Here is a 21,151-nt window from a genome sequence, read left to right as displayed (position 1 = left end):
AGAAGCCTAAGATAAACCTAAAGTCACGACTGTTTCTCACTCAGTGACTGGCCAACTTAAATTTGAGTCCTCCTGAACCTGGGGGTTGGGAATAGAAAGCAGAATTATCAGAAAGCTCAGCCTGGGTACAGGGGAGCCTGTTTGCACAGGTGGAAGCTGAGCTTCTAATGCACAAGAAGAATGTGTAGGGCTGTGTGTGTTGGGGAAGGGGATGGCGGAGGAGCGGGCAACAATGACTGATTTGTATGGTGTTCTTACTATGGGCCAGTTAATCACATGGTCTTGCCTTGATCTTCGTTAAGAACCCCCACGAGGTCCAGGGTATTATGTCCATCTTCCAAATGAGAAAACTCATCTGCTTAAGGTCACATGGCTGGAAATAGGCAGAGGCAGGATTCTATCCCAGGACTTGTGACCCCAAGGCCCCCATGCCCTAATCCATCCAAGAACAGACACCATGTTCGGAGAACCACTCTATGCCAGGAGGCACACTGGGCACTTCGTGTACACGCTCTCTTTAATCCTCACAATGACCCTCTAAAGCTGGTGCCTTTCTGCCTAGGAAACTGAGAATCAGGAGGTGTTGGGGGGGCGGAGGGGGAAGGGGGATGTATATAATCCAAAGGCATATAGCTGGTTGAAGTATTTGCTCTTTTCCTTTCTTTCTTTTCTTGCTCCGGCCCTCTCACCATTTATGTTTTGTTATTACTTAACCACAGTGGGCACTCCAAAAAGTGTTCTGAGAGGCATTTCTCTTCCTCCTGAAACAGGTAGATGTAGTTGATCAGGAAGAGTGAAAAAAGAGGCAGACAGATCAGCAGGATTCTAGCCTGCATGGTGTCGGTCAGCTGGCTTGAGATCCTTGTTTTCTAGCAACACCTTGGCTCTGGGTCAGGGTCCAGGCCTTGAGCCAGGCCTTAGAGATTGACTTGACCATGGATCCATTGGGTTGGAGCTGCCCTTGGTTGTTTTTTATCTGACACATAAGCCCTAGACCTCAGACGTTCTTCCTTGGGATCCTTGGGGTCTGTACTTCTGTTCCCTCACATTTCATGGGTGCACAAGGAGATGGAAGGCTCCTTTTAGAGATCTTAGTCCAAGCAGTCCCTGAGGTCGGGAGCATCAGAATCACTGAAATTTACAACTGGAAAGATCCTTAATTCAATAAACCTATTAATATAGATGGTGAAATGGGTAATAAGAAACTTGCTCAGAGGGAACTATAAATTAGTAACAGGGTTAGGATTTAAATCAGCTCCCTTTTCTCCCTCCTCCTTCCAAGAAGGTGTGCTAAGAGGCAATTCAAGAGACCCTGTGCCCAAATGTATGTCCTTTTTGTTTGTGATTGCTTTATTGAGATACAGTTTACATATCGCATATCAAAGGTATCTTTTTGAGCCTTCTCTTCCAGTGGTGGTTTTGCACAAAGATAAAATTTAGGATTTCCACAAGGAAACTTCTCATGATTTTATTGTTGAGAAGATTCTCCAAGGAAAATGAAATCTGAGGTAACCACTCCTCCCACCTTTCAATCATATCCTATTTTCTGTTGCAGCTTACTGTCCTGTGATTCAGGGAGGCAGCTGGTGGGAGGGGCACAAGGGGGCACAGCTGGCTGGTGCTAAATGTGACACAAAGTGTTCATTTCTATCAATATATGAGCTAGGCTGCCCCCATGCCCTGGTTTTGTCCAGCAAGTTTGAGTGCCTCTACTCCGTCCGAATGCAGCAGTAAATTAAATGTGGCTCAGCCTTCACTGAGCTCAGTCTAGACTTGGAGAGAGACAGGTAATGAGGAAATCACTATGCAATGTGTAAACGCTAGGGGGAGGAAGCACAAAGTGTGGTCTGGACACCGGACTCAAACCATGGGGCGGCTCAGGAAGGGCATCCCAGAAAACCTGCAGGAGGCAAGATTTAGGCAGCAGAGGTGGTTAAGGAGTGAAAGTATCAGGGGGCAAGAAAAGCACATACAAAAAAAAGGCCCCGAGATAAGAGAAAAAAAAAAAAAAAAGTATATGGAGAAGATTGGTAGGAAACCGTGCCGAGATAAATGTAGGAAGATAGAGTGGCAGAGGCCAAATCCCACTGGATGCGTGAACCACATTAAGAAATGTGTCCTTTTACTAGGAGCAATTTAAGGTCATTGAAAGATTCTATGTGATATCATTTGTATTTTAAAATTTGATTCTGGCTGGTGCGGGATAGGGCTTGACCTGGGAATGGAAGGAATACTAGATTGGAGTCGGGAAGATCAGTTAGGAAGTTGTAGCCTTGTTTCAGGAGAAAAGTAAGAGCAGTTTAACATTCAGTAGTCATGCAGCTGAAGAAAAAGAAAATAAAATGGGTGAGAAATGGTGGCACTGAAGTGTTTCTTAAAGTAGAGCAAAAGAACAGCAGGTGTTGGGAGAGCTGAGCCAGGTTTGAGTATGTTGAGTCTGAGGTTTCTCAGGGACATCTTCATCCAACACACCAGCCCACAGTTGACAAGCTAGTTGGCAATATGAAGTGGGCAGCTGGACATATACTGGTCTGGTGATCAAAAAAAAAGGTAAGACCTGAAAACGCAAGTTGTGTAGGTAATCGTCACAGGAGAAGACAAAGCTCCCAGTGTAAAAATACAGATCCCCTTTTGTAATTTGCTTCCTCAGGGAGCAACTTCCACACACACACCCGCCCCTCCACACCCAGTATTGTTTTTGACCTTTTATTTAGAGAGGCTTTGTTTCATTCAGAGGGGCTGTCCACACTTCTCATTTCTGGCCAGCTTTTACTTAGGTAAAATGTTACGGGACACAGAGGAACAGTCCCAGTGCATGGTATGTAGGCTGGAGTTAACACCTCCCATTTCACTGAGGAAGGAAACAGGTCTATGCAGTCATCATCACCAGAGCAGAGGAATGGATACATACTTCTAGGCTTTTGGCTTCATCATTTGCACCGCTCATTTGGCCAAGAGTTAACTAACTAGCCTTTATGGAAGGTCCAGCATATAGTGCCCGAGTGTGTACACATCACACCTTTCCTCCGATTGGTGCAAGTTCCATTCTCCTACATCCAGCCCCCGAGTCATGGATCAGGGGAGACAGGCATACCTGCTCCCTTTCCACCCTTTGAACCATGATATTTCCAATATATTTCTAACACTTTAACAGAATCATTAGATTTGTTAAACAAGCTCCAGACCCTTGGACCTGAGAGTTTTTATTCTTAAGTTTAAATATGAAATGTCATTTCGCAAAAACACATTGTCTTATTCATGTGATTGCTCATAAATTACTCATGAAACATAATTTGTCATAGTGTGAAGTTGTTTTAACGTTTATCTCTAAACATTTGTGGGTCACTCGAAAGTAGTGGGATGGACTCCAGCCTGGTATGTGGTTCAGAGGATGGAACACACCCAGATATAAAAGGATGTAACACTCACATAATGAAGCTTTCTGCTCCCAAGCAGGTCCCAAGTGGCTTGAGAAAACCAGGAGAGGAGACTGGCTTGGCTTGTATATAATGGGTAGGGGTGTGGAGTAGGGTTGAGGTGGGTTGCCGTGCTCTAAACTTCCCTCTGGCACTAAAACGTGGCACCTAGGTTTGCCAATGAGGGGTTGATGGGGAAGCGGGGCGGGGGGCGGGGAGTAGTGGGGCGTGAATGCTGTCAGAATTCAAGCATCAAGTATGGAAGTCAGAATCTTTATTACAATTTGCCCTGGATATTTGACTACTGAAATGCGCCATGTTTCATTTAACTGAACTTCAACTTGTGTAAGTAAGCCAATATGGCACTCTATGAAGGCGGTAAGGGAGATGAAAATTCTAAATGCCGTGTATTAAGAGCCCAACATTGTATATTTTGAGAAGTGAAATGAGTGCTTTGGTCACTATCAGTAATGTCTGCAACTCTGAAGGCGATAAGGAGTGTCTTAGTGAGGTCTTTTATTATGGATTTAGTATGTGTAAAGACATGTGTAATCTTGATATATGTTTTGGGTTATCTGTGACACAAGAAATTCCCAGATACCTTTACCCTAAAGAGGCAACCTTGGATAGGGAATTGTTGCTGCCATTGGCTGGACCAGATGAGCACATCATTGGCAATGGCCCAAGAGTCTACAGAGATGTGGAGATGGGGCTGACTGTTGGCCAGGGCACCCAGTGCAAAGAAGACTGCATGAAGTTTGGCCACTTGTGCTGACCCTTGGGTTCTGTTCCATTATCAGGAACATCCCAGTTAAGGGCTGAAAAGTAGCAGCTTTCCAGCAAACTCCATCACGTACGATGGTGGTGATACCACCTATAAAGTATATAAACTGTTTGCTACTCACTTGGTTGATCCCAGGGAACTCCTCAGATAAGCCGAGGGGTGTGGGAAAGGAGGTGTCCTTTTCCAGCACCATGGCATCTGGCAAAGGACTGAGGATGGAGGGGGCACCCTATCCTACACATGAGGTATGCTGAGGGCCTAGGTTTGGCTCTATGGCTGTGCTGAACTTTCAGGGTGCTGCTTCCATGACCCAAGGCATAATGGGCAGCTAGGGATGGAGGGCCACAGGCTCAGTGTCTGTGACAACCAACCTTTGTTTCTAGGAGAGCCCAGTATGCAGCCAGCAATTGTACTCTTAATACCTTATGTTAATTTTTGTAATTATTTGAGTTAATATTGACCTGTAGGAAAAATCCTTTTATGCCAGCCATCTATAGGAATAGCTAAACATGCATATTTCTGTTTTAAAATAAATACACATACATATGTGTATAAATATACATGTATATAACTTTATCTAAATATATATATTTATATATACATAAAATCTTGACTCCATTTAAACTCTCAAAAAGTGTCAAGATGACATCCTGACTACTTTAATCAAATAACAAGCCTTTAGGCTTTTTGTGCAGCTTTCCTTCTGGGATACAATACTCTTGAATTTTGCCTCTGCCCCTCCAGCAGCCCCACTGTTACCACCAACACAGATCTGAAATCTCCCCCCTCATTAACGTGAAAATTTTACATCGGTGCACCATGGCGGGAAGTCTTTGCCTCCTAAAACGGAAGTCATGTTTTCTGAGCCCCTCACATTTTCTGAATTCGGTACTTTTACATACGCTATCCCGTTTAGAGTTTTTAATTCTCACAACAGAACTTTAAAACATAAACTGTCCTTGCCTTCTACCAGATGAGGAAACTGTAGTTCAACAGAGTGACAACAGCTAGTAAGTGGCCCGTGGTTACAATAACTGGGGTATAGTAAGCAACTGGACCGAAGTGGGGCTGATTATTACAAAGTGCAGATTCTTTCTACCACTCTAATTTAAACATGATACAATTCTAGGGGCGCCTGGGTGGCTCAGTCGTTAAGCGTCTGCCTTCGGCTCAGGTCATGGTCCCGGGGTCCTGGGATCGAGCCCCGCATCAGGCTCCATGCTCCGCGGGAAGCCTGCTTCTCCCTCTCCCACTCCCCCTGCTTGTGCTCCCTCTCTCGCTGGGTCTCTCTCTGTCAAAATAAAATAAAAAATAAAAAAAATCTTTAAAAAAAAAACATGATACAATTTTAGCAAGAATTATGCAAAAACACTAAGGCAAAACTCAACAATTCTAATGGATTAAAAATTAATATCATAGAGCTAAAAGGGATTTTACTGATGATCTAGTCTAACCTCTTTCCAGACAGGGAAACTGAGGCAGAGGTATGTTGATCACCTGAGGCCATATAGGTAGGTCAGAGGCAGAGCTGTGATTCTGACCTAGACCAAATCCAGTGACTTTCCCACTAGAATACATTGCCAGTCCCAGAGCTTCCTCACTAACTTCAGACTTAGCCAGGGTAGCATGAATATTAATGATATTGACAAGATATAGCCATAGGTCTGGAGTATAAGTGTGTATTTTACTAAACAGCTTTCTACCTCACCACTGCCCTGCTTGTAAAATTCATCCAGGCAGCTGCTGTAATTTGTTTTGCGATCCCTTGAGGGGTTGTACGTCCTAAGTACAAATCAACAGCCTAGTCAGGTGCAAGATAGAGCCCCGAGTTTCCTACTAGGCTCTGCCTTCCACTTCCCTCCTACAGAGCTGGGTAACACTTCACTTTTAAGAGGCCATTAATTAGTACTAGATTAAAAGTACAGCTACTTAAGCATTACTTACCTCACCCACAGGAACACTGTAGGACTCCAGCCAAGTTTATCCTACTGACTGGAATAATGGAGTATCCCTCTGTGGACTACCTCAGGCTGGGATTGACCCTTAAATCATTCAGGTAGTGCCTATCCCTGGCCTTTGCGGAAGTCGGAAAAACAGAAATAATTTCTGAAAAAGGAGGCACATTAACATCATTTATCATTACTCTTTTCTTTTCTGGACACTTGGCATAGTGCCTGGACCACAGTAGGTACTCAGCAAGTATTAAATGACTCATTTCTCTAAAACCATAAATTCTGTGTAATTACTCAAAATGATAAAGGGAAGCCGGACTTAACCAACCTGTAAGTCATTTGTTTGCCTTCAGTTTCTCATATACCTTATTAAAGGGCTTACCTAAGAATACCTTTTTATCCAGTGTAAGGGGGCTGTGTTAAGAACACTAAGGTTGCTGGAGGCCTATTATCATTAGCAAGTAAAGTAAATAACAGCCAGTTAAATACCCGAGGATACATATATTCTACGTTAGGCACCACGCAAAGCGCTCACAGCAATTTATACAATAATAGAAATGTGAAATAGGGAGAGTGGTAATAAAAAGGAACAGGTGGCCTAGCGGGAGGAAATCCTGGAGCAAAGTTCTGGTTGGCAAACAGGAACCTGTAAAATAGGAAAGGGAACATATCATTTGGAGGGCTTGGATAACCTCACACTACTCGTTTGAACAACTCAAGGAAAGAAGACAGTACTAGCTGATCACTTACTGAGTATGCCGAGTACTTTCACATCTCCTATCTCATATCTTACACCCTTCCTTCAGAAAGGGAAAGGTGAAATGCCTGGCCCAGGGCCTCGCGGAAGACAAGCGATGCTATAGTTTAATGGTTTTTGGAAAGCGTTCTATAGATTCACAGGAGTTTTGCAAGAGTGCGCAGGGTAGGTGAGGGGATAAAGGGATAAATGAGGCCCATTCTGCAGGCCCACAAACCTGCTTCAACCAGAGCAGCTGCTCTTTGATCTACTTTACATAATAGACTTGCACTTAGGACTTTATTCGAATCAGGGCACCGCTGCTTAAAAATAAAAAACAAACAAACAAAAACGGCTATAATTGAGGAAACTAGTTTGCTGGGGCTGTACTATGTATGTAATGTAGTCAACATGGTGGATAATTGAAAACTGCACTAAGCACAGCCTAAAATATTCACACCGAAGAAACAAAAACATTCAGACTACACTCACGTCCCTTTTGGGCCAGCAGATGGCTGCTATACTTTAGGACCAAGGCATGGGTGTGGCTCAACACTGGGTAGCCCTAAATGCTGAACACCAGTAATGATCGAACGCAGGGCCTTCCAAAAGCATCAGCAGCTAGAGGGCTTCTGGCCCCTTTACGTCAAGCCAGCCCACGAGACACGTTTCTGTGCTACAAACTCTGTGCCAAAAGCCTCGACCAATGTTCTTACCTTAGCAAGACCCCCACTGACAGCAAAGACAGATCCCCGAATGCCAGGTGCTATCACAGATAAAGTGGCTCTAATAACTAGTGGAGTTATCTGTGATGCACTTTTAATTGGATCAATTTCCTCTCAATTATACAATCTTTCAAAATCGGATGCAATTTCATAATCAGAACATGGGGCTCTCTCCAGGTGAAAAGTGCAAGACAAACTAGTTTGACATCACACCAATGATTTCCTTTCCTGTTCTTTGGCAGCTATTACAACAGAAGCCAAAAAAACAATGCCATCACCAAGAAACAAAACAACTTTTGAGTAGCCCAGCTTAACAGATTTTGTTTCTTTAAAATGCAAGGTGATAGCTCTTTGGCTTGCCATCAGCCCTGCACCTAAAGTACAAACTATGCTGCTTAGTAAAAATAAAGCCTGAGGATCCTTGTCACAAATTCCCTCACCCACTTCTGGTCTTTTTAAAAAGACAACACTTCTTCCTTTTTTGAACTCTAATTACAAGGATGAAGCAAATGGCAGAGGCTCAATTCCTAACAGAGCGTTGGTGACTCTGTAGACCTCGGGGGCTGAGTCAGTACATGCGTGTGGGAGTAAGATTTGGATTTCTTTACATAATGGTGCCTTAGGCTGAGTTTTGACTGGGGTAGATCCTTAATGCTCTCAAAGAATACAGTGTCAGATATGGAAGCAAAACAGCATGGTACAACTTATCCCTCTCATTTCCCAAATCCCATATTTAATTAAAAGACATGAACACCAGCGATGAAGAAACAGTTATCAATTATTTAATTCTTGATAGAGGAATGGAAATAAATCTCAAAACCAAATACTGTGCAGTCACTTGAGGAAAATACAGAATAAAGACCCGACAGTTTTGTCTAACGAAAATGAGATGTGTCCACCTCCCCACTTTGTTGACCCTGGCCTGTGTTGTACAATTCTGCAGTCAAATCTTAGCACAGGTCCGTGGAGAGAGGTAATATGAAAAATGATGAGCTCTAGAAACTACTCAGGAGTGTTTACTGACTGTATTAGCATTTGTGTTTGTTTATTCCCATCTTTCTGTGCTTTGAAATAATTCCATTCCCATCTTTCTGTGCTTTGAAATAATTCCAATCTATACGCTCCTGTAAAAGGCAAGCAATTTCCAGGCTGAAGTCTTCAACACCAACCAGCCAGGGGTCGATCTATTCTCTGTCACATCTGCAATTAGAGACCAATCCAAGATGGCACAAAACCCCCAGAACCAAGAGGTACTGCTTCCCAAAAGGACTGTGTATCTCCCTTGGTGGCACTTAATGAGTGAACTTTCACTCTGATAAAGGTGAAGAGACCTGAGACATCATGCCACGGGGATATGATGTCTGAAATGAAAGGTGGAACAGATCCCACTGGAGCATGCACACTAAATGCAGCAGAATTGAAGAGGAAGTGTCACATATGAAGTGCATTACATTAAGAGGGAAATACGGGACCAGGGTTATCAAAGCCAAAAGAGGGAAATCAACAAGGGTTCAGTACAAGGGCAAATTTCAAATACAGGGGGCAAAAGGCTCTCTACTGAAGCCTCAAAGTGCCTAAGTTCTAATCAAACTTCAGCTAACCCCGTATCAGATGTCCTATTTGGGGCAATGCCAACTGTTAAAGCTCTAAATTTAGGAGGGAAATAATGAAAAAGAACAAAACAAAACAAAACAAAACCCTACTAAAAGACAGCTTCTAAAATTCTAGGACTAGCCAGCTGGCATAAAGACACAGGCCAAGTGCACTCTACAATATCACCAGTAACCAAGGAATAAGGAAGGGAGGTGGCTGGAAGCAGAAGAAATGGCTCTTATCCCCTAAGGGGTAGAGTATCTTCTCAGATGGTAGCTGTAAATCTTGATGCAGTGATCCCAACAGTCCAAGACCAAGAGCTGCCCTTTAGGAGTGAGGGCGATGCCCACTGGACACGTGAGCCCCTCTCGAATAAGGACACTATAGCCCCCACCCTTAGGAAAGTGGAGAATTTCCTTTCGACTACTATCAGCCACAATGAGATCACCACGAGCATCCACACACATGCCAGCAATGCAGCGGAAATCCTCATTCTCTGAGAAAAAGTGGCTGATCTGGCGACCCAGCTGCCCATCGGGGCCCACAGAGCCAATGGAGAAGCCACCCTCCAGGTGGTGCTCATTCTGCCGATTCTCCAGATTGAGGCCCAAGCCCTGGGTGAAGTAGACGGTGCCCTCAGCATCGCAGGTGACGAACTTGGGCCGCACGGCACTACAGAGGCAGCTGTATTTGACCACCCCCGCTCCTCGGTCAACAGTGAAGCACCAGAGCTTTCCACCTTCCACGTCAGTTACCACAAACTGGCCGGACGGAAGGGCTGTGATGCCCCAGGGTTTGCTCAGCTGGCTCCTGTGACAGGCCACGCAGTGACCATCCAAGGTGTATACCTTGAGGGAGTTGTCGTAGCTGTCAGTCACACCAATGAGCCCATGGCAGTTCATGGCCACTGAGAGAGGAGTGAGATTGGGCAGATCGGCCCCAAGGAAGCTCAGCACAAAGCTATCAATGCCACTGGGGCTGCGGCGGATCTCCTTCAAAAAGCCCTTCCGAGTAAAGACTTGTATACGGTAGTTGCCTCGGTCAGCAACCAGCACCTCGCCCTGACTGGTCACGTAGAGACTGACGGGCAGGTTGAACATGCCTGGAGTGCTGCCTTTGGCCCCCATCTTCTTGAGAAAGAGGCACTGCTGGATACTGGCGGCGGTCTCGGAACCCCGCTGCTTAGCAGGTGAGGCCCGAGGGCTGGCGACCACTTCCTCGGGGCTCACGTCCATCTCTCTGAATGTAACGGAGCTGGAGGCGGCGGAGGCTGCAGCCTCCATGGCCCAGGAGTCTTCCATGTTGACTGTCCGGGGCTTTTTAACAGCCTGCCCGATCTGGAGGGGGCCGACATGGCCAACCTTAAGAAGCTCCACGTCCTGGAGGGTTAGCTCCCGGGGCAGGCTGGCCGTGAGCTCGGGCTCCTCCTCGTCAGCTGTCTCCTCCAGTAGCGCCACATCTGCCTGCTTGATCTTGGCCAGGAAGTAGTCACAGCGAGACACCGCCTGCACCTCTGCAATGTTAAGCAGGTAACTCTGCTCCTCTACCACCTGACTGTTGGACTTCTCAACCTCAGCCAAGGAGCCCGTGAAGAACTTGCGAGAGCGAGCCAGCTCTTCCTGGACCCTGCGTTCCTCGTGCCCGTACTCCTGGAGGACCGCTTTATACCGTGCTTGAAGGTCCTTGGAGACCCCTTCCAGGGCCACCTTCCGGCGCTGCAGCTCCCCCATGAGCTCCCGCAGACGGGCCAACTTCTCTCCAAAGTCCTGCCGCCGCTCCTCAGCTGCCTCTTTGACAGGAAGCGTACAGTGGCCGGGGGGCTGGTGGTCCGCCTCCCGGCACGGCTCGCACAGCACCACACCGCAGCTCCGGCAGAACTGCCTGGGCAGCCGGCGCCCACACGACCGGCACATGAGCAGCCCCACAGCCTCACTGAGCCCGGCTGTGTCAATGATCTTCAGCACCGTCAGGTTGTCCGTGAGCTGGGTGAGGCTGGTTATGCGGGTAATCTTGCTGCAAAAGGGACAGCGGACCCCATTGATGCTACTGGCCAGGAGCTTCTCCAGGCACTGGCGGCAGATGGTATGGCCGCAGTGCAGGAGCTTGGGCCGCAGCTGCTCCTCCGTGAAGGACTCCATGCAGATGGGGCATTCCAGCACTTCCCGGAGGGCGTCCAGGTTCAGGTGAGAAGCCGCGGCTGCTGCAGTAGCCATTGCGCTTCCCTTGAGGGGCCTGCTAACACAGCCCAGAACTGAACAGCTTGGTATTCATGCTCCAGAGGGTCAAGTCCTGCTAACGAGAGTAAGAAGCCATTATTCCACCGCCTGTACGAGCTAATTCACTCAAGAAACATGTAGAGATAGCTACCATCATTCACTCAGCTGCTAACTTATTTAACAAATATTTATTGAAGTCTACTCTGTTAGGTGATGGTGATACACAAGGAAGTAAAGCAGACAAAGCATTGCACAGTGGGTAAGATGTCAGGGTCTGGAGTCTCTGATACTTAGTTGTGTGACCTTAAGGAAGCAACCTAAACTTCCCAAAGCTCAGTTTCCCATCGCCCATCTATAAAACGGAAGTAATAATGGTATCTACTTTATCTAGTTTTGGAAGGGTTCAACAGCATGATGAATATGATGCACCTAGTACAGCCCACGGCAAACAGTATGCTTGATAAATGTTAGTGATTAATGACATCTACGACTCAATTTATATTAGGAGAAAAGCCTAAGAAAATTACATATAGGAAAGGATTACCCACAAAGTGCTGCGGGGGCACAGTGGCTAGAGTAACAGTTCCTACAGGAACTGGGGAGGGCTCCCCAGAAGCAGTGACACTTCTGAGATATGTCTGGAAAGAAACATGGCCTTGAGGGATAAAGGCATTTTAAACAAAGGAAACTATGTGACCAAAAGCATCCAACTAAGACTAGGTACCATGTACTTTACTAAGTTACCAGGACACAAATCCTGCCCTTGAGATCTCAAACTTTAGTAAAGGAGACAAGACATGGTAAATAATAGCCAAGGCAGAAAAGAGTATCATAAATAAGATACAAACTCAATATGATGGAGGCTAAAAGGCATTCACTCTAATTCCACAGGAAATAGAATGGCACTGGATAGGGTCCTGGCTATGTGGAGATGAGGGAAAGGGAGTACCAGACAAGGACAGTCTTAACAAAGGTTAGAAAGCAAGGGAAAGAGCAAGAGCTTCAGGGTATTAGAAAGAGAACAGAGAACATGTAGCTTCTATAGGTTTGTTTCCATCTGTAAAATGAAATAATACTGCCTTCACAAGGTTAATGCAAGGATTAAATGAGAGAGTATAGGTAGTGTATAAACTTCTAAGTTTTGGCTTAGCACCAAAAAAGTCTTAGATAAATTTTAGTTCTCTTTTCTCTCATTCTTAGGTTAAAATTGTGGGAGAACATAGGGAGATCAGAGTAACTGGTTTGATTATGAGAATGATTATAATTAAGTCTTCAGAGCCAAAATGAGACCTTCAGATTTCATTTTGATGGGCACAGTGAAACAACGCATGTTTTGAAGCATGGAAGTGATATGATCAAAGCTTGAATGGAGTAGGTGAAAAGGCTGAGAAACTAGTTTGGAAAACTGCTGCAAAATTGCCTGGGGGAGGTAATGGGGAGCTGAACTAGGGAGCAGGTGGTGGAAATGGAAAGATGCGTTTGAGCAATATTAGAAGTACAATCACCAAAATGAGTAGATTAGAGTGGGGGAAGTGGTACAGCTAGGAAAGCCAGAGACTCAAGCCCAATGATTTAAAAAACAGTACTGCCTTATCAAGTCAGTTTATTTTTGGCCTGGAACACCCCCTACTTCACGAAGTACAAGCCATAAATACTCCCACCCACCTTGATCCACATATGCTCATGAAATAGAACAGCGATCTCAGTGCTCTGCAGACTTATGTCATTGTCAATTTATACCCCAAATTAGAATGAATAGATCTAGCAAGGTGAGGCACAGGGATAAATTGTAGCCCTTCTTAAATGCAAATTCTACAGCTGTATCCTTGCTGTATCAGTCTCCTGATAATGCAGATGGTCAGCCATCAAGGAGAAGAGGAGGGCAAGTTAGCCTGGTTTAAGGATAATGCAGCAAGGTGAGAAAAGCTTTGTAAATGTTATGAACTCTTCTTTCTCCATGCATACAGAGGGGGAGTCTATGCAGAGATTCATATTCCGGAATTTCCCCATATTTAGCTTTGCATGGTGACCTGACAAATATTCAATAACAGACACACATAATTTATCCAAAGTCAACCCCACCTCTCTGAAATCTCACTTCTCTTCTACCAGAAGGGAAACAGTATCCATGGTACCTAGTCTTAGTTGGATGCTTCTGGTATGCTTTTGGTATCTTCCATGTGCTAGATACAACACTAGATGCTTCATATACTTAATCTCATTTAATCCTCATAATGACCCTATAAAGTAGGTACTACTTTTATTATTTTATAATGAGGAAACTAAGGCTCAGAAAAGCTGGCTCAAGGTCACAAAAAGCTCAAACATGCTGAAACCCTGCAATACAGATACCTTTAACTTTGTTTAACCCATTATTAATAACTTCAAGTTTTAGGGTTTTTCCCCACTGTCATGTAACACTTGTTCACAAGTGTTCTCTAGACCATACTTTGGTAGATGTTGCCTTGTAGAATATAATTTTCTCCACAAATAAGAACAATACTATTGTTACGAGATTTAGCTCCAGTGGAGTCGGTTGGCTACACTGATTTATTAGCTGGGTGACCCACTCTCACACACCAGCCTTGCAACCCTTTAGGACTCAAATCCATGTCTCAACAAAATAACACACTATCACATATCATGAACCTCTAAGGTCTCATGTGAATATGTGAAACTTACTACTGAATTCTTAAATGCCATAGGTCTGGACACAGTAGTATGAAAATACTGATAGAAACCTCAACTCAGAATCCATGCAAACTTTAGTTCTAAACCAATAGCTTCAGCTCCTCCTTCCATCATCTGGCACAACATACTGAGGGCAACATTTGGTGTTTAGATCCAGAGTGTGCTACCTTACAATGCAAGGGACATCTGTTCTTCCCAAAGCTGGCACTGCAGATCAGCTAATTAAACAAGTCTGCCAACTTGTAAAAATACTAGCAAATTCTTTCCCCAGCTTTCTGGAATATCACACCACCTCCTTCAATTAAAAAGCTTCTTGCCTCCTTGTCTAAGCTATTCACTTTAAAAAATGAATTTACTATGCCCACATCCATATTCCAAATTATCTCAGTTATCTGCAGCTTCACTAGGCTCCCTAAGACAGAAGAGAATGTCAAGGATTCCTACTCTAAAGCTGGCATGCTCTGCCAGGAAAATGTGAGTTCTCATCATTAAAGCATCAGGTATATAGCCTCAGACTTGGAAAAAGCCTGAACTATGTCTCCCATGTCTACGACCTGCAAACACTGCCTTCAGCAGGATCCTAGCCTGATAACAGAGCCATGTGACAGACAGATACATTCCCTCTCCTCAAGAAACATACATCTAGCCATTACTGTTAATACTAACAATGATGATTCAGATGGAAAGTCAATCTGAACTCAGTTTCCCTGAAAGGACTAACAGGGGTGACAGGAATCGTCTTACCATCACAAGTCTCTATGTTAGCGGCCCATTTTCTGTCAGCTATAAAATCTAAAACCAATCAGAATGACTCCCCAACATGTTATAATAATCTTGTCTGACTTCATGATACCTTAAACATGTTTCCTGTTGCACACTTTGTACTTTCAGTTCTTGACCCCTCACCTCACTACTCTGATCTCATGATTAATACCGCACATCGCCTACCAATACTGGCCCAGCTCTTCAGCTCCAGATAAGAATCTACCCCTTAAGCTGTGTTTGCTTCAGCTGCCCTAAAACTCAGGAAAATTCTATAGTCATACCCTAACCTGATCTAGCCGCTTCTGGCACCACCATGCTTTCCCCAGTCCACAATTTAAATAACCAGGATAGCAGAAAAAAAACAAAAAACAAAAACACACGAACCCTGAGGTCAGGCAGAACTGGGATTAAATCAGCACTGCTGTTTACAAGTTGTGGGACAGTAGGCAAGTTATTTAACCTCACTAAACCTGTCTTCTTACTTTATAAAAAGTGAAAAACTAGGGATAATGCTTATCAATGCCTAGTCTGGAAAATGGCAGGTGTGAAATGAAAAACTTATTTATCATAATTTTAGTAACAATCAGCAACAGTATTAACAATAACAACCAGTACTAGTTTACAAACGACATTTTCAAAGGGATGAAGAATCTTTCTTGTTATGGCAGATAAAAGCACATAAAGATTAATAAAAGGACTGGCCGGCTTTGAAAGAATTTTATTGAGGACACTAGGTATCCATGCTAGAAACTGATGGGCAAATGAATTCACAACTTCTTTTGCCCAGAAAATAAGCTCCTTCTAGCAGGGACTAAATATGGAATGCTAGAATTAGTAGTGATATCAAAAAGTAAAATAGACGAGTAAATGGAGATGAGGAGAGAGAGATCAAGAACTCATTAATCATATGGCAGAATTAGGACTGAAAGACACGTCACTGGGGGTGACCAGTATTACATAGATTAAGAAAGTGGGTTCAGGAATCAGGCTTTCTGGATTTCAATCCTGGCTCTACTGCTTACTGTGGAGACTTGGACAAGTTAACTAACCTCTCTAGTTCTCAGTTTATCTAAAAGAAGGGCTTTAAAATAGTATCTTCCTCACAAGGTTACTATAAAGATTATGGGATTATGTGTCTAACACACTTAGTATAGCACCGAGAGAGGCATACAATTAACTGTGCAGTATATTAATAGTCCAGCGGCAGCTGTTACCCAGCCAATGAGAAGAAACAGGCACTTTTCAACAGGCATACTGTACCCAAGATATCAGATATGTAAACTTCAAAAATAAAAATTCTGAGCCTTCACGGGAGAGTTTTACCTGATCTCAGAATCTAAAGATTAGAGATGACCAAAGGTCATACCTTTGTCAGCCTCTTGAGGGCTTAGGCCATCAGCAGAACTGAAGAACTTTAAGCAATTAGTTAAACAAATCTTTACTGACCACATACTACGAGTCCAGTCCCATAAAAACACTAGGGATATAATTTTGAACAAAACCAAACATGAACGGAGCTCTTTACTTAAAAACCAGGAAAACATGTAAAAGAGTACTACATTTTCTTTCACAAGACATGAAGGTCCATCCTACCACTGTCACACTCCTCTGGTTTGACTGAGGTTTTGCAAGGCTTATCACATTCCCTTTCTAAACTGTATTTATTCCTCTTGCATTTGAATGGAATGCTAATCAAGTGCATAACCATCTCCAGGCTCCCAGTGGTCACTCTCTGGGAGTGGCTAGCAGGAGTGATTTTAACAAAGTCTGAGAGGCCCCCACTTGACACTCACCTAGTCCTGTGTGCGGAAGAGGGTTTGGAGTTTAATTTTACTCAGGGCATTTAAGGTTACCTGCAAACAGCTAAGAAAAACTCAACAAGTAGGAGCTTATAGGGAAACACAGGCATAACCTACAGAGCTGTACTGGGTCTGAGACGAACAAAACAATCCAGAAGGAACTGTTTGTGGAAAAGGAAACCTGAGCTACAGTATGTCACGGACAGGTTAAATCAGTAATAGAGTTTGCTGGAAAGACACCTGTAGGTTCTCCTTCTAAAACTGCAGGAGCTGGAAAGGCTCCCTTGCATCTTCCACAAACATTTGGGTAATATCAGTGCTGCCAATGTGACTCAAAGAATCTAGGATAAGGGAAAGACCAACAGTCCTTTCTCAGAGGACCTCCAACTCATCTCCACCCACCCACCTCTTCCAGTTCTTTTATCTACGTACAACACATGTTCACTTAATCATGAGCTTTTGATGAAAGGATCAGGAAGCAGATCCTGGGAAAGGTACAAGAGGGAATGGGAATTTGGGAGAGACTGGTGGGGGCTGCCTAGGGTCACTGAAATTTGGCAAAGCAACGCTCAGTTCCCTTCTAGCAATGCCTTCCTCTTATAATTGCTACCACCTCTCATAAAACTACCATTTATTGAATGTCAGGCACCTTTTATTACATTATCTCTTATTGTCACAATAACTATGTGAAATATGTGTTATTCCTCTTTATAAATAAGGAAACCAAGGTTCAGAGAAAAGCAACCTAAGGTCTCAGAGCTGGTAGGTAGTAGAAGTGAGGTTCAAATCCAGGTGTCAAATCCCAGCCATAAAACCACACTGACTCAAAAAATTTGTTACCATTCCATAGCTGATAAGGCTACTATTAGCTCTAGGCAGTTTGGCCGAGAGGTCGGTAAAGGCATTGTTTGTTATACCAAAAGGAAAAAAAATGGAGTGTCACAGAGGTAGCACATCAATGTGCAGGGATAGTAATCTACTTGAAGTGCTTTGCAAACTTGACTACCAAACTCTGCAGACATAGGTGTATGGGCTTTAGTGTTGGGAAAGCCTTTCTAATAAAACTAGTATAATATTACCTAGGAGTCAGACATAAGGGCTCACATCCCCACTTCGCCCCTTGCTGTGTAGCCTTGAGTAAAGCATTTAACCTATTTTCTCATCTGTAAGATACGGACGGAATAACATCTACATTGTTGGCAGGATCAACAGAGTTAATGTGCATAATAATAAATGGCTGTTATTCTTTTCAATAGATTCTTAATTTCAACAGACTGAGGCTGATAAGAAGTGCCTGTCCAAGGTCACCTAGTAAATTAGCAGCAGAGGAGGAATTCTGGACTTCAAGCCTCTGATGCCCAGGGTGATTCAATTGCCATTACATATTTTCCATAGTGGTGTGTATAGCTATCCCAGCTAAACCTCCTGCCTTCTGATGCAGTCCTACTATGTTTCTCAACTGGCTTCAGCAATGCTATAGCTAGTCCTGGAGCGGATAGAGCAAATCCTGTCCTATCCCAGGGGAAAGAAGCCCAAGAGATCATTTAGAAGCAGGAGTTATCTTCCAGAGTATGGCCTCTACACCTACCCTTTAGTCTCTTGCACCTCATCCTGTCTAACCTCAAGCTCCTCCCCTTATCTACCCACTGGTCCAGGTCTAAGAGCAAATCAAGAACCCAGTCCAGGGCTACTCCCTACCTAATGAGATAGTTTTGTCCCCTTTAGAGCTCAATTTGATATTCAGCGATACTCACTGGGCAATCATTTCATTAGAGGGGCATGGGCTGAGATAGTAAGACTAAGCAGACCCCAGCAAGGAAAAAGCAAAGAAAGAGGGAGGGAATATACCGGGTTGGGTTACAGAGATCTGAGTATGAGCCTAGCTCTGCCATTCTAGCTATGGAACCCTAAACAAGTCACTTCCTAAGACTTAGTTTCCTTATGTGTAAACCTGGATATAGTAGAGCCTGCTTAGTAGTGCTGTGATGAAAACTGAGTAAGAAAGTAGATATAAAAATTAAAATTACTAAAATGTGAGCGCTAACTGTGCACCAGACACTAAGCACTCTGATTTACTTCACTGAATCTTCACAATAATCTATGATGTAGTCCTGTCATTAATTCCATTTTATAGAAGAAGAGCCAAGAACAGGGACGTTAAGTTATTCATTCAAGATCACAAAGCCAAGAAGAGATAGAGGCAGGATTTGAATCCAGGATATCTGACCCCTGAGTAGAGTACCTCAGCTTTGGCACTACTGACAGTTTGGGCCAGATAATTCTTTGTTGTGGGGGGGCTGTCCAGTGCACTGTACAATGTTTAACAGTATCCCTGGTGTCCACCTACTAGAGGCCAGTAGTCTCTGATACTCCAACTGTGACAGCCGAAAATGTCTCCCGACATTGCCAAATGTCCCCTGGGGGACAACACCTCCCCGGTTAGGAATCATGTCTTTAGAACTTGGCAACGGACTACATACTCAATGTTCCCCTTTTTTTATCTCTCTCCCAGCCCAAACTCACAGAGCCACTGCCTCTAGAGTGGCCAGGCCGTAATGGACCTTATATAGGATTAATTCAATCTACTTATATAACTGATAAAGAAGACAAGGCCTGAGATCCTGTTCTACTCCTCCCCTGAAGGTCTCACATATTATCTGCTATCACAGCTTACAGGGACAGACAAAAGGATACTTAGGCAGATGACCTTGAATAGTTTCCTGCTTTATGCCTCTTTTAACCACTCTCTTCTCCTCCCAAGCCTACAACTTTCAGCAGGGGCAGGGGGTGGAGGAGGAGCCACTCAGAGTTAGTGGCAGTTCCACGGCTGCCTTGTGATAAGTGATCTTAGGTTAGTGAGCGGGGGAGATTCTGCCCCTCACAGGGAAAGTCAGGCTCCTTCAGGAGTCCTGGTCTCTGAAGACTTGTTGTTGCTGAACCCCTGAACTCTGCTAAACTTCATAGACTCAAATCCAGTCCATACATTATCTCTAGGTCTTTAGGACTCTAGTACTTCCTTTTCTTCTCATGCAGACTTCAGGAAAATTCCTTTAGCAGCTCAAGACACCAATCCATAAATCTATTCAGAGTCCTCTTATTCTATACCCCAGTTAGTACATCTCCATCCTACCCTTTAACCCTCCCTAAATTGTGTTCCCAACCGTTTTTACAATAGAGAATTCAGCCTTTCAGGCTCTACGTTGCAGCTCTCACCAGTTCTTCACTCATGTGCCCCAAATCCCTAGCATAGCACCTTTTATCTCTGTTTCCAAATCTCTGCAGCCTTCACCCCTGCATCCCAGCATAACACCCAATGACACACCCTAGACTTCTGCCCTCCTTCAATCTGAGCCCCCAACTCCTGCATTCCATCAGACACAGTGCCATCCTCAAACCTGGGTCCTTTCCCTTTTATCCACCCCATGTCATGGGTTGCCTTCAAACCAGAGCCAGGTCCTTTCTTGCTAACAAGACACCGCCTCCCACTGACTCCCCCAAGAACTCACCCCCTCAATTTTCCCCAGACACCATCTGGAAGATACTTCCTCCTTAGCAATTAGAATATCCCCAGGCCCTGCTCTCTCATCTCAGGTTTTGCCTCCTCAAACGCCTAGTGGCCACAGATTCCCTCAAGCCTCCTGAAATGCGGCACCCCAAGTCTCATCAGGGCCCCTCAATTCCTTCCTGTTTCCGAAATTCTGCACCCCCAGATGCCTCCAGGGCCTTCGGACGCCCTCCCACCGCCCAGATGCTGCGCCCCACTCTCCTCAGGGCCCCCACATTACCTCAGGCCTCCCGAGATGCTGCACCGCAGATTTTGTGGGAGCCCTTCTCTCCCCTCCCGGCGGAGCTGCATCTCCTCTGAGCTCCTCTGCCCCATCGAATCCCTCCCGAGCCTGCCCCTCGCAGCCCCACCCCCACCCCGGTCCTACCCCTTAGATCCGGTCCCCAGACCCTGCCAGTCGGGCGTGGGCCGACCGCTGCACGCCAGCGCAGCCCCCCGCCCCGCCACTCAGTCACGGCCCGAGACTCCGGCCGCAGTCCCTCGTCCCGGGCCCTCCTTCCCGCCCCTTACCTGACCGCCCGCGGCTCCGACGCGTCCACCGCCGCCAGCCCACCCGCTCGCCGCCCTCTGCGCACGCGCCGCCGTGCGCCCCTTGGCGGGCGCTAATTCGCAGAGCCGTCTGTCCGTCACTGCGCCCCGCCCCCGGGGCATGTTGGGGCTTGTAGTCGCGCGGGCCGGCGCGTTCGCGGCCCAGCGGCCGAGTAGGGGCAGGCTCCCCGCTGGGAGCCTAGGGCCTTAGGAACGCGGCCGTCAGCTTGTATTCCCACTGTGCAGACTGGGAAACTGAGGCAAAAGCAGCCTGCCCAAGTTCCCTCAGCGAGTCAGGGGTCAAATCAGAACTCGCGTGTCTGACTGCAGATAACCGCTTCGCTGACCCTTCACGTCCAGGAGCGGGCCCCAGCGGAGCCT

General features: G+C 45.2%; 2 protein-coding genes across 11 annotated transcripts in view; one reads left to right on the top strand and one right to left on the bottom strand.

Annotated features, from left to right (window-relative positions):
• The window catches only part of ASTN2 (astrotactin 2), an 877,839-nt gene that overhangs the window by 645,477 nt on the left and 211,211 nt on the right, over nt 1-21,151 (top strand). The window lies entirely within an intron of this gene.
• On the bottom strand, nt 5,453-20,810 carry TRIM32 (tripartite motif containing 32). Of its 5 annotated transcripts, XR_004301165.1 has the most exons (3): nt 20,753-20,810; nt 6,145-11,495; nt 5,453-5,491 (listed from the first exon to the last, which is right to left on the bottom strand). XR_004301165.1 is itself a non-coding variant. In XM_032419133.1 (2 exons), exon 2 carries the CDS (start codon nt 11,417-11,419, stop codon nt 9,452-9,454), a length of 1,968 nt encoding a protein of 655 aa, XP_032275024.1. In that variant the 5' UTR covers nt 11,420-11,495; nt 20,753-20,810; the 3' UTR covers nt 5,523-9,451. The 5 variants fall into 5 exon arrangements, 4 of the variants coding, with proteins under 4 accessions (XP_032275024.1, XP_032275025.1, XP_032275026.1 ...); XM_032419133.1 differs by lacking the exon at nt 5,453-5,491 and having other exon boundaries at nt 5,523-11,495; XM_032419134.1 differs by lacking the exon at nt 5,453-5,491 and having other exon boundaries at nt 5,523-11,498; nt 20,753-20,807.

This window comes from Phoca vitulina, unplaced genomic scaffold (genome assembly GCF_004348235.1).
Source record: "Phoca vitulina isolate PV1807 unplaced genomic scaffold, GSC_HSeal_1.0 scaffold21, whole genome shotgun sequence".
Classification (NCBI taxonomy): Eukaryota; Metazoa; Chordata; class Mammalia; order Carnivora; family Phocidae; genus Phoca; species Phoca vitulina.
This window is presented reverse-complemented; position numbering and strand designations above follow the sequence as displayed.